Source organism: Microtus oregoni, unplaced genomic scaffold, assembly GCF_018167655.1.
Source record: "Microtus oregoni isolate MIOR12 unplaced genomic scaffold, Mior012 000000F_ref0000247, whole genome shotgun sequence".
In the NCBI taxonomy this organism is placed as follows: Eukaryota; Metazoa; Chordata; class Mammalia; order Rodentia; family Cricetidae; genus Microtus; species Microtus oregoni.
The window spans coordinates 76,534,757-76,548,509 of record NW_024543059.1 but is presented as its reverse complement, the minus strand read 5'-3'; the positions used below and the strand labels follow the sequence as shown (position 1 = coordinate 76,548,509).

General features: G+C 49.6%; 1 protein-coding gene across 1 annotated transcript; it reads left to right on the top strand.

Moving 5' to 3' along the window:
- The first annotated feature begins 6,625 nt into the window (after window positions 1-6,625).
- Window positions 6,626-7,429, top strand: Neurog2 (neurogenin 2). Its single transcript, XM_041652774.1, has one exon. The coding sequence runs from the start codon at window positions 6,626-6,628 to the stop codon at window positions 7,427-7,429; it is 804 nt and encodes a 267-aa protein (XP_041508708.1).
- Window positions 7,430-13,753: the final 6,324 nt, after the last annotated feature.

The window sequence follows — 13,753 nt, the reverse complement described above, 5'->3', positions numbered from 1 at the left end:
AGTTTAGAAGATGCCCAAGGAAAGTCCTTGAATGACATCAAAAGAACGAGTTTCCATAGCTGTTGAAGCGCGAGGGCAGTGTATCCTCACAAAGGGGGACGGGGCACCGGGACGGGCCCACTGCTCTGTCCCAGGACAATTGGGTCACTGAAATAGGGAATTAATTACCATTGGAGAGTGGGCAACCCATTCACTGCTGGCTGAGTTTTATTAAACGCCAATATAAATAACAAAACAACTCTTGTGGCTGCACTATTCCTACACGCCAAAGGAAGGATTATGCCGAGGATTAACATCTTAAAGTCTATGAGACTTTCTGACTCAGGGCTCTGGGCTGGTAATCGCGTTTGTCTCCTGGTTCAGCGATTAGTGCTCTTTCTTGCACTTTCTCTGGATAGCCAATGTCCCTTTTTGCAGGCACACAGGCTTGGGGAGGCGTTCTCTCCCTAGAAGGTCCCCCAGCTTCACATTTGGCTCTTCTTTCCCCCTCACCTGAGTAAAACAAAGCAGAATCTCCCCCAGCGAGTTCTTTCCTTCTTGGGGAAGAAGAGAGGAGCATTAGGGACAAGAGTTTTCCAGGCCCTGCCTTCCCCAGAGCTGGCACCGGACCCGGTAAGGCAAACGGGGTCACCAGTGTGTTTGACTTGAGGGCACCCAAAGCACGCTTCGAGGCTTGGAGCAGAGGTCTCAGGCCTGGGAGAAAGTTCTCTGAGCTCAATTGTTTCTAACTGGTTCCTCCGAAACAGAAGGAGGGGCTGGCACCGGGATGAGCTAGCGCTGCCACGTTGTGGGAGCCCCTCCAGGACTTGGTAGAAACCACACCCTCCCCTCACAGGACCTAAGAGGGAAGAGGGTGTGAGACTCCCAAACAGGAGCTGGGGGGGGAGGGCGGGGGGGGGACCCAGGACTCAGAAGGTGTGAGTTTATACTACTTCCTGCTGCTCCTTGACTCCCAGAGGAGAGCAGGGGAGGTGGAACTCTCTCCTGCCTCCACCACTAACCTTAAATTGCAGGAATGGGCCAGGTGGTGATGGCGCACGCCTTTAATTACAGCGTTTGGGCGGCAGAGGCAGGCGGATCCCTGAGTTTAAGGCCAGCTTGATCTACACAGTAAGTTCCAGGACAGTCAAGGCTGTTACACAGAGAAACTGTTTTTTTTTTAAAAAAAAAAAATTGCACGATTATTTTACAAAGAAAGCTGACTGTTCCTATGCTAGCTTCCCGAGTTCTGGAAACTGCACTTTGAACCCGCAGGGAAACCCCAGACACCCTCCATATCCTAGATCCCCGGGATAGGCTGACTTAACTTTCTCGCCATCTTTCCGCCTTTCTTTCGGACAGCTCACTCGGAGGGTTAGGATTAAGGCTACACAGCAGTCTCATTCTGCAGAGGGTAGACACGCGCCCTCTTGGCGTCGTCGCGGGATAGCCACGAGCACGCACAAGGAGGGCTCCCTCCTTCACGCCTGGATAGTCATCTTTCGAAAGTCTGGACCATTTGTCCTCTCTCGCCACTTGTGAGGTCGAAGTGCTGACCTCCCTACAGAGACACCTACCCTAAACTTTAGGGCTTTGGGCCATCTCAAAGTTCAAGCTTCTCAGAGGGAACAAAGGTTTTCTAAAGATCTCCACCCCTTCACCCCTCCCCTTACTTCAACTTTTTCTCTAGCTACGCGCAATCCGCCTCCTTTCTAAGGCTTGGTTGGGGATGAGTTTAAATCACCAGGCTCCCGTTTCGTAATAACAGCATGCTTTGGGCTTTTGTTCTCTTAAAGTAGGATTGCACACTGAAAGAGGGACTGAAGATGAACAGTTTGACCCTTTAGGACAGTTCACGCTATGGACAGGCGCGGCCCAGGGTCGCCAGCCTCGCCCGGGCTATTCACGCGCTCCCCGCCCCCTTCACACAGCATTTCAGCCGGGTTTCATCTACACAAACTTTCAGACCACACAAGTGCCTCTTGAATTTATTTAAGTTAAAAGAGTGCTAGAAGGATCTAGCTAAGGATGGTTGGCGTTGGTCACGTCTTCGCAAAGCTGAGTACAAACCGAAGTTGTCTTTTGGTTTTCCCAGCAAAACTGTGCACAACGTTGAACAAATAGAAATCTGCTCTCCAGACAACTGCACACGATCGGTTAGTTGGCCTCTGGCTTGCACAGTACTGATGCCAGCTTATCTTCGGGCTTGTTTCTTTCCCTTTTGTGAATATTGTTTTTTACAGCGAGAGCTATCGGAAGGTTGGACATTGTGACTCAGAACCCAGGAGGCAGAGGCAGGTGGATCTCTTAAGAGTTTAAGGCCGGTGGTCTCCATAGTGAGTTCCAGACCAGGCAGAGCTACTTGGCAAGACCCTGTCTCAAAAAATTAGACAAAGAGAGAGAAAGAAGAAAGAGAGAAATAGAGAGAGAGGAGAGAGAGAGACAAAGACAGACACAGAAAGCAGCTATTTAAAGCAACAGCACACACACAATTCTCAATTTCAAAATGTTTACATCTGTACTTCACACATTAATCTAACACAGACCCATTAATAAACCAAACATGAGTTTCTTATTCAGAAAGTGAAAATCGATGAGGCCATGACATCTTGATATTTAAATAAATTAGGGACTGATGATATCAAATCTGAATATGCACACAATTCTAAGTTTCTTGACTGTTTTGGAATGCAAAAACATTTCTTTCTTTGAAGAAAACCTCCACAGTAAGAAATGTGCAGTCACCTTTACCCTCTTCCCCATTTGTCAACAGCTGCTCATACAATTCCGTGTGCATTGTTTGCATGAACCACAGACATAGTGTCGACTTGTCCTTTTTTTTAAAAAAAAAATTGTTGTTTGGCATAGTGGCACACACCTTTAATCCCAGCACTCAGGAGACAGAGGCAGGTGGATCTCTGTGAGTTCAAGGCCAGCCTGGTCTACAAAGTAAGTTCCTGGACAACTGTGGTGAATTACACAGAGAAACCCTGAAAGATTTGTTTATTCTATTTTATTTCTACGAGTGTTTCGCATGCATGTAAGCATAGACTCTATGTATACATGCCTGGTGTCCGTGGAGACCAAAAGTGGAGGGAAAAGGCCAGAGAGGGTTGACAAATTCCCGGAACTGAAGTTATGGGTGGTCCTGAGCCACAGTGTGGGTGCTGGTTACTGAATCCAGGTCCTCTGCAAGAGCAACAGGGGCTGTGAAGTGCTGAGCCTTCTCTCCAGCCCTTTAGGCCTGGATTCATCAAAGGAAGACATGTACATACTCGGGGAATCATAACATCATACAATGATAGCAGGATTTTAAAAAGTGGGGACTCAAATACCCCAATATTGCTAAGAAGCAATGAAAGAATTCCATTGTGCATTCCACTGGCACCAAGTGTTAGTTAGACCCAGCTCGATGTTGTCATTTGGGGCTACACAAGGCTCATAAGGTTTCCCTTTAAAGCTTGCATTTAACTGAACTATGATTATGTTCTGCCAATATTTTATTTTTAAGTCACCCAACACTCCCTGGTTAAGAAAAAAAAAAGGAAGCAACTTGCCCAAAGAGATGTATTTTCTACTGATACCCAAATAAGCCTTCCTTTGTTTTCTATTGCATTAATTTAGAGGCTTGTCTTTCCTTGCAGGCAGCCTCCGCGGAGAGGTGGCGCTATCCCCAGGCTGACACAGCAGGTTCCTCTCATCATTCTGGTATTGGTTTCTAATGGTCTTTGATCATTTCACCAGATCCTACGGTTCCCATCCTTTATTCCATTCAAGTTTATGAACAAACACAAACTCTGCATCCACTCCCACAAGCTCCTTCAATTCCCATCCTTCCAGCCAAGGCCAAACAGATCCTTAGTGGGTTTTCTTTTGGGGGGGGGGCTTTGAAGAGCAGTTAAGAGTTTGGCTTCAATGATCACTACTTATAAAATAATGATCACGTGCACCTGCAATCATCTGGACCATCCCACATCTTTCACTCTGGATTTATATTTTGCTTAGATCACATTGCCTTACGGAATGTTCTGCTTCTGAGGGGTCCTAGACAGAGCCAGAGACCCCAAAGAAGGCATTCTGAGAGGGACAGATGCTGTATGCTGAGGACACAATGTGTCTTTCATGTCTTTTTTTTTTTTGTCATTTCAATCCTTTCTACAAGAGAAATTCAACTGTTCTGAGAGGCTTTAGTGGGAACTAGATGCAATAAGGCTTTTAAATTTAGGAAATTTGTTTTTAAAGGAAGAAATGAAAGCATGTATCAAAAAACAAATTAAAGATCATTTCCAATTTGACAGAAAAATCTGAAGGTTGGAAAGCTACAAAGACCAAGTGTCTTTCCGGGGACCTTAATTATCCTTTTCTTCACCCTATGCACTCCGGTCTTGCTCATTAGCACTCCGGGAAAACCGTGCCAAGACGAACACCCCCCCTGGCTGCGTTCTTTTCGGAAATTCAACTTATTTTCAGTCCCTACAAAACAAGGAGTTGGAGACCTACAGATAATCTCTTTCTCTGGTTCGGGAGGACTGCTAAATCCACTCCCAAGACACTTCTAGTTTAAAGGTCTTTGCAAAAAGTATCACAGGGGACAGAGTCCAATGACATCCGCAACTCTCACTTCTGGGCCTCTGGTTCTGCGTCTGGGAGAAATTCGTTGAGTGACAGGAGGGGGCGCGCGTGGGGGGCGGAACTAAGGGGAAAGGACTGACCAGCAATTTGGAACAAGTTTCCTTCCAAGTTCTCTGTCTGTCTGTCTCTGTTTCTGTCTCTCTGTCTCTCTCATTGAAAAAGCAGAATTGGGAGGACGGGCCGGGATTCCAACAATGCCTGCCCCCCTCTCCGCCCGCCCTGCGCAAGCAGAGCAGAGGTCACACAAGTGTCAGCGTGGCCCATTTGCTCCTAGGAGCAGCAGCCCTCCTGCCTCTGCCACCCATACAGGAAGCCACACTAAAGTATCATCAGGTCTAAGCTTGCATTGTCGACACCCAATCCACCCTACACCAGAAGTCCCCACCCCATTATGTCAGCGCGTGAAGCCTCACTGTGTAGGAGGTAAAGCGAGTGTGTCAAGAAGGGGCGTTTATTTCTTTAAATGTTCTGCGGCCGATCTTCCCTTCTAGGGGACGTCTTTGTGAACTCCCACCCCCCATCGTCCTATGTGAGTTTCTCTAAAACTCAAATACAGTCGCTCACAGAGTGCCTACTGCCTGCCACTCGTAGGTACCTCTTCCCCTCTTCCCTTCCCGAACCAAACGAAGGCGGTTTAAAACACCGTCTACTCTTTGATGCAGCCCCAAAGAGGTTTTGTGGAGACCTGGTCGGCAGCACCACCCGGCCTCCTTCTCCGGGATTCTGACCTCTCCCCTTCCCTCCCCGCTACCTAATTCCCAGGCTCCCATCGTTCTCGAGGCCAGAAAGCAATGGGTAGGACGCGTACGCGCGCATCCCGGCAGGGGCAGCCCCTGCTGCCTTGAGGACCCGGGCGGGAGCAGTAGTCCGGGTGTACCCCCTCCCCCGCCATGGGCCCCCAGCGCTCGGGCCCCTAATGAGTTGCTGAAAGGGAGCGGGCTCTGGTGCGCGTGGCTCGCAGGCCTCCCGGAGTCCCGGGAACACTGATTGGCCAGCTGCGCCTCGCGACCTCCTTTCATTAATAAATTAGCGGCACGCTCCAGCCGAGCGCGAGCCACCAATCACAATAGACAGCGGCGGCGACAACAGCCGCAGCTTGAGCCGCTGCCGCCACCGCGGCTTCGGTAGCTTGGGCTGCAGCCTGGAGCGCCAACAGGAGCTTTAGAACCATTTTATGCTGATTAGATAAAGGGGGGACGGAGGGGAGGGGTGATGGAGGAGGAGGATGGATGGCCGGACCAGGGGAGGGGGAGAGAGACTAAAGAAAGGGAAAGAAATGAATGATGATAATACGATGAAAAGAATAAGCTGGGGAGGGTGAGCGGGGGACCAGGGGGAGGAGGAGAGGGCGGGGGAAGGGTAGGTGAAGAGGGGGCCCCGGGGCAGATCTGATTGTTTTCTAGGTGGTATATAAGGGGTTTTAAGGAGAGTCGTGTGCCAGACACGCAGCCACTGAACCACAAGCAGCTCGGCTTTAACTGGAGTGCCTGAGAGTCGCGTGCCAGCAGCCTCACGGCCAGGGACTGACTGACAGACAGACACGCACGAGCACCACAACACACGAGACCCGGGCGGGCTGCCGCGGTCGCCGGGGCTCTTGGCAAAGTCACCCAGCAGAGAGGCCCCCCGCAGAGGTGCGCCTAGGGAGCGCCAAACCCTCGGCGCTCCAAAGGAGCGAAAGACAACACTCTTGGTTCCCGACTGTGGGGACATTCCCGGACGCACACCAGAGCAGCAGCTGTGCCGCGACACATCTGGAGCGGAGTAGGTAAGTGTGCGCTCTGCGCCTCCCAACTTCGCAGGCTATTTCCCCGCACAGGCTGACTTTCCGTCGCTTTAGAGGCAATGGTTTCTGTGGCCCGTAAAGTGCAGGGCCAACGGGTGACTCAGCCAGCGGCGCTCTTCCCCAGTTCCATTCTCTCCTTCTTCACGGGTGCACCTTACGGGGACACGACAGAGACCCTTCTACCGGTCTGTTCTTGTAGTAAATTTCATCTGCCTCTTCTTTCGCAGGATGTTCGTCAAATCCGAGACTCTGGAGTTGAAGGAGGAAGAGGAGGTGCTGATGCTGCTGGGCTCGGCTTCCCCTGCCTCGGCGACCCTGACTCCGATGTCCTCCAGTGCGGATGAGGAGGAGGACGAGGAGCTGCGGCGGCCTGGCGCCGTGCTTGGGCAACGTGGGGAGGAACCCGGGCAGGGGGTGCAGGGCAGTCCGGCGTCGGGTGCTGGGGGTTGCCGGCCAGCGCGGCTGCTGGGCTTGGTGCATGAGTGCAAGCGGCGCCCCTCGCGCGCCCGGGCCGTCTCCCGGGGAGCCAAGACGGCAGAGACAGTGCAGCGCATCAAGAAGACTCGCAGGCTGAAGGCCAACAACCGCGAGCGCAACCGCATGCACAACCTGAACGCGGCGCTGGACGCGCTGCGGGAGGTGCTGCCCACCTTTCCGGAAGATGCCAAGCTCACCAAGATCGAGACGCTCCGCTTCGCCCACAATTACATCTGGGCGCTCACCGAGACCCTGCGCCTGGCGGACCACTGCGCCGGCGCAGGCGGCCTCCAGGGGTCGCTCTTCTCCGAGGGGGTGCTGTTGAGCCCCGGAGCCGCGCTCAGCGCCAGCGGGGACAGCCCTTCGCCCTCCTCCTCCTCCTGGAGCTGCACCAACAGCCCTGCGTCGTCCTCCGCGTCCTCCACCTCCACGTCCCCATACAGCTGCACTTTGTCACCCGCCAGCCCCGGGTCAGATGTGGACTACTGGCAGCCCCCACCTCCGGATAAGCATCGTTATGCTCCTCACCTGCCCGTCGCCAGGGACTGTATCTAGAGCCGAGAGCTTCCCCCACCCAAAACGTCCTCTACCTGGCCCTCCTCCCCCATCTTTCTCCTGCTCCCACCCTCCAGGCCGTGAACTCCGCTTCACAGAGCAGAGGTAGCCCTGGCAATCGATCCTCGGCGGCTGGTGCATTCAACTGTGAGCTAACTTCACACACAGACCGTCTGTGATTTATTGAAGATGTGAGGATTTAGGGTCAAAGAGGATTGTGGCGTGTGGGGTTGGGGTGAGGGGCTGCGAGGGGGAGACTTCGTGAAAGTATAAAGACAGACCCTGAGAAAAGATGCCGGTGCCGTAACTAACGAGTTTGCAGAGCGGACTGGCGCTCCTCCCCTCTCTCTGAGCTGTTGGAGGAGAACTCCGTGTGAATCTCACAGAGGGAATGCAACTGGTCCCTGTGATCTTTTCACCTTCGTTTCTACATAGAGATGTTAATGTCAGTCGAAAGAAATGTATCTTAGCATCTGAATGAATTTACCGGTAATAATATTATCCACACATTTGCAATGGCTGGCATCTGCTCTATTCCCATTGCTGTCTGCAGGCTGTGGGAATTTCACCTGTCAAACCAAACTTTCTCTCTCTGATGTGCACTTTGTTCTTTTTCCCAGATTCGTCACAATGCCTATTGTCCCGCCCTTCTCTTTCCTTTTTTTCTCCATTTTGCCATCTGTCTCTTATGATTTATAAGGGGAAAAACTTGTTTTGTTAGAGGGCCAGGTTAGAAGTCATTGTATAATTTGTAGGCCTTTGTAAGGACTGAATGCGAGCGTGGAAATTTAGGCTGAACTCTCTATCAAAAGAAAAAAAAAGTGGAGGAAAAGGGAAAAATCAGGAGGGAGGATTGCTTCATGTATTATTTATCTCGACCTTTTAGGGGAGAAGGAACTCCCCCATCCTTTCAAGAGATTAAAAATAAATCAACAGTCTGACAACCTAAGCAGACACGGGGCATTCCAGGATCAGCCACACACGTGTTCCCTTCTATTTATTTTGAAGAAAAATTTCATGGGAAAAGTATGTATTTTTTTGTATATCCTACAGAGTTTATTCTAGTATGTATTTACATCTTGAAGAACAAGAAAATTGTTTTGTGATTAAGCTATAAATAAAGTATCTAATTTTCATAAGTTTGTATTGAATTCTTTTTTCCTCCCTGATGCGGCCTTTAATGCAGAATGAATTGTATTTTACTAAAGTTCTTGACAGGTTGAATTGAGTATATTTGTATTTCCTGGATAATGTTTGATGGGGAATTTCACTAAGAAATTACAAACTATCGAATCATATTTGAAACACCTATACTGAGATAAGAGTGGAATTCATCACAAAGCCAAATTTGCCTTTAAGAAGTCACTTCTTAGAGACAGGCAGAGCTCCATGAGTTCAGAGCCAGCCCGGTTTACATAGTGGGTTCCAAAACAGCCAGGGCTACACAGTAAGACCCTGTCTCTAAATAAATGAAGATTTCACTTCCTAAGCTGGTAGTGTGTACAAATTTCCAGTTAAACTTCTTTTGGATTCATTCTCCATCTGTAGGAATTGTATATTAGCCCCCAAACTCCCCCTTCCAGCTCTAACTTGTATAATATAACAATATTTCTTTCGTTTGTTATGGAAGGCTATTTTTGTACTAGCCACTTCAACAAGCTAGTTAGCTTCAAAAGGCGAAGTTCCAGAGAAAAGGAGACATTCAGAGATGGTTCAAATACAAAGAATCAAAGAACATGCTGAAAGAAACAGCTCTGCTTTCTAATCTTTGTTAGTCATTTGAAGAGGAGGCCAAAGTAACGTGACTTACAACTCACCCTCCGAACACTCCCATGGCTGAAAAACGACCAAGTAAAAGTTGACCACATTCATCAAGAATTAAGCCCCAGGTGAACAAATGGACACAGCAAAAATAAAATCATGTAATTAAAACAGTTTTTCACTGTACTTTCTTCCTATAAATGTCATATCCGGTTTTGCCATGGCTAAATCCTCAGTACCTTTGCATAGAGAAATAACTGCTTCTTCTGAGGTTTCTGTCTGAAATTCTTCACTAACGGAATTTATGGCGTTTAATACCTTTGAAATTATTTATTTTATACATAAATATTTTTTTTTGCCTGGGTATATTTGGGCACCACGTGTGTGCAGTGCAGAAGAGGCCAGAAAAGAGTCCTACACCGCCATTGCTGGAAAGTGAATCCAGGTCACCTGGAAGAGCAGACAGTGCTTTCAGAAGCCACCTTTCCAACTCCAGGGTTTAAGATCTTAATGGCTACATTTTTTTTTTTTCAATTAAAGGAAGAATTGGTCCAAAGATTTCGTTCGCTTTTATACTGGACAAAAGAGGGTCTGTTGGGCCCGCCCCCTTCCTGTGATAGGCTAGGAACTGAACCCAGTGTGTCCTGGAAGCTAAGGAAAGCACTCTCTCTCAATGAGCCATTCTTCTGCCTCAAAAACAGTTCCTTGTGGTTTAGACCTTGTGGTGTGATGGTACGTTATGGGGACCAAGTGATACTTTTCTTCTTCCTGCTTGTTCTTTTAGTACTGGAAAAGCCAACCAGCAGCAGAGGAAGATCAGTGTGAAAGGCTGAAAATACCAGTGTTTTGATGTCAAACATGTTGATGATGATAGTAGTCCTACATCACATCTCCTCCCTTCAAGAGCATCCCATAGCCAGGTGTTCTAAGGTCTTAAGCAGTAGACGGCAGAGCCACCAAAGCTTTGGGTAACTCACCAACAGGTAGTCTAGTCTCCACAGAGTCTCCAGGCCCAGAAGTTTGTGGACTTCCTGAAGGTGGGGGCGCTTGCAGGGAGTCCACAGGTAAGCATCATGTGCTACCTGCCAGGGGTTCTTGCTTAGCACCCCCAGAGGCCTACTGTAGCTCTTCCTTCCCCATTTAATCACAGGCTATGACACACCAAATTTGGTGCTGCTGTTTTTATGAATTTAGGAATATATATTACTTATACATATATGCATGCACTAACAACATTGTTTTTTTAAGCATGTTTTTACTCATATTCAATAGCTAAGAACGCAGGTCCCAGGGCAGTGAGGACAGCTCAGCACAGAACATGCTTGCTGTATAGTAAGGCCTGCATTTGGTCCCTAGCACCCAAGTGAAAAGAAAACCAGGCATGGCAGTTCTGCGGCAATCCCAACATGGAGAGGCAGAGATAAGCAGACTTCTGGGTGTTACTGCCAGTCAGCTAAGTCCCAATCTGTGAGGCTCAGGTTCAATGACAGATCCATTTTTTCCTTTCGAGGTTATAATGCAATTGCAGTATTTCTCCTTTTTCTTTTCTCCCTCCACGCCCTCCTGCATACCCCTCCGTGTTCTCCTCCAAATCCATACTTAAAAAAAAAAACCAATGTTGTTAGTGCATGCATATATGTATAAGTAATATATATTCCTAAATATAACCTGTTCCTTCCGTATAATGCTAGCTGTGTATATGTTTTCAGCGCTGACAACTGGGCACTAAACAGCCAGTTAGTGTGTACTCTCCTCACCCCTAAAGTCTCACCAATCTGACAGCCCAAATGAGGGCCTCCACCCTACACACAGACTCGGTTTGACTCAACACACACACACACACACACACACACACACACACACACACACTACTGTTCTTACTGGCTCACTTAGCCCTGGGGGTTCTCCATGTCTCACTGTCACTCCCAAAGCGAGTGGCCTGAGGCCCAGTCGGTCCTCTCTTTTCCTTGTAAGGATGAACACCCGCACAGGCTAGAAGCCCCAGCTGCATCTGCAGTTGGCACCAAAGAGCTTTCCCATTCTCCCTGCTCCGTGCCCTGAGATCTTGGTGAGCTGTGTCTGTCTGCACTACAGGTCTCGCCGATCTAGGACTACGTCATCCCATCACAGCAGGCTCTAATGAAGACAGATTTCAAACAGCGCTGTAACTAGATCTTTCTTGCAAAGAGGCTTAGTTTCGGTTGGTCCAGTCCTCGAGGGACAGACACTAGGAGGTTCGACATTGGACCCATTATTTGTTGTGAAGTATAAATCTGAGGCTAAGAAGGGGGAGAAAGATCAGGAACTGGACCAGAGAAATACCCTGGTTCAGAGGTGCAGCTGGGGGCTTATGGGCAGTGGTTCCAGGCTTTGTAGGAGGAGAGGGTCGTCGGTGGCCTTGGCCTCTAGGGCTGGGTGGTCATAATAGCTCGAGAGGCCTTCACGCCCACGCCGGTCACCGCAGCGCCACCGGGCGGTCGCGGTCGCAGGTGCTGAGGCTGCGGAAGGGCCTTGCCCGCAGCCCCGAGCATCTCCTGCATCCCACAGCCGTGGGCTGGTGGTGACTTCTGGGCACCGACACCTGGAACCCGTTAAAAGCTACTTCTCACGCGGGTCCAGGACCTCCCCCCACTCGCCTAGGGCTCCCAGGCAAGCTTTGAATGTATTAATTAAATAAAGCAGGCTGCCCTTGAATCGGCCAGTGGTGGGAGCTCCCATGAGCGTGGAAGTCCTGGCCTGCGAATCAGCAAAAGAAATGTGTGAAAAGAGAATTAGTGAAATTAGGTTAGGCCAATAAAACGTGAGGGCTGCAGCACCCCTCCCTTCCTGCTCCCCAAGCCTGGGGCTAGAGGGGCTATCTGGTCTGATCTATTGTTTCCCCGCCCTGGCAGGGGGTTCATTGTGTGATAAATAATTCCCCCTCCGTTTCTTTTATTCTTACTAAAAATGGGTATTTGCATAATCAGTGCTTTGATGTGGCCAGAAATCAGAGGTTTGGTGTCCCCCAAGTCTGCTATTGGGAATGAAGCAACAAAGCTGGGTCCAGATCTCTCTTTCATTCCGCGGTGAGCGTGTGGGGCAGACTGTCACTAACAGCAACGTTAAGCCTCTGCCTCCCCTTTAAAAGGATCTACTTTAATGATTAAACTTAAGGAATGTCCAAAGTGTGTGCGTGTGTGAGAGATGAACGTTCTCACCCCTCTCCGGCGCTTTGGAGTTCATTGTCCTCCGGAGTTTGTTTTCCAAGGCTCTTGAGGTGGGGGCGGGGTGCGCCTGGATTCAGGCCGTCCCACGTGGCTTGGCGAGGGTCCCCACAGGGGTCCCCAGGGACCAGAAGAGGCAAGGTCTGCTGTAGTGTGTCTTTCTGCAATCCCCACCCCACCCCAGTGTTTGATTTTCCCAGTTTGATTTATCCAGCCAAGATGGATCAGGTTCATCTAAATGGGAGATTCAAATCAGAGTAGAGATCCAGTCCCGGGGTGCAATCTGAAGGTGGGGGGGTGGGGCGCAGTTTTGGGGCAATTTTAGCGGGTGCCTTTCCCGGGATAAGAGAGAACCCGTCATCTGGAAAGCAGAACGCCAAGGCTTCTGTTGTGTGTGTGGAGTTATTATTATTCCTACTGCAAGGTGGCCGGGTGGGAAAGTTTCCTGATGGTGCTTGCTCTGTAATCAAATGACTTTTCCTCCTCCCGGTACCAAGGTCCGGGGCGGAGGAGGGGGTGGCGAGGAGGGAGGGTGGGTTGTGCTTGCGATCTCTTCCTTTTTAGGCTTGGATTATTCATGCGGAGCTCCTAGGCCCGGGTTCAGGCTCAGTCTACGCACAACAAGGATCTCTCAGCAAGCGCAAACGGATGTCAGAAAGCAGCCGGACCCTGGGAATACCCTCACCGCCAGGGTCGGCTTCTTTTCCCAGCCTTTCACCGGGTCATTCTTTAGGTGGTCCACCCGCTTTGGATCTCAAAGCCTCAGGTGTGGTCCGCTCACCTGCGCGCTACTTACCCTCCGATTTTTTTCTTTTTCCCTTTCAAGGCTGTAACTGTGTAAGCGTTTGGCTTTCTTTGTATGTACTTTTAAAAGAAAAGAACAAAGTCAAAGAAGAAAGAAAGGCAGGGTTTCTCGATTAATTCTTCCAGATGGAAGCTTGTCCTCGGGATCCGGCTTGGGGACTGCTGTCGGACATAGTGTACACCGAACTGCAGAAAAGAAGACCAAAGAGTTAATGCCATTTCTAGACACACACCAGGAAAGGAAGCTGTTCCCATTGTAGGTGGTCTTTGAAAAAGGACCAGAGATCTCTTGTGGATTCCATCACCCAGTTGTCCACAAGCCCCCCTCCCTTTCTAACCCACCTCCCTTTCTAAGCCACCGTGTCCCATTTGTCCCTCCCTCTTCACCTTGCCCGCTTATCCTCATACCTCATTTCCATTTTCAGTTCCCTTTGCTCTCTACCTGGAAGCATGCCTGGAGACGTTAAACAGCGGAGCAAAGAACCCAGACCTCTCGATTGTATTTGATGTAGAAACAAACGAAAAACGTGAAACTCCGTAGAAAAGGGGAACAGGA

Excerpts from the sequence above, each read along its gene's own strand:
- Neurog2 (XM_041652774.1), top strand. The coding sequence starts at position 6,626 with ATGTTCGTCAAATCCGAGACTCTGGAGTTGAAGGAGGAAGAGGAGGTG.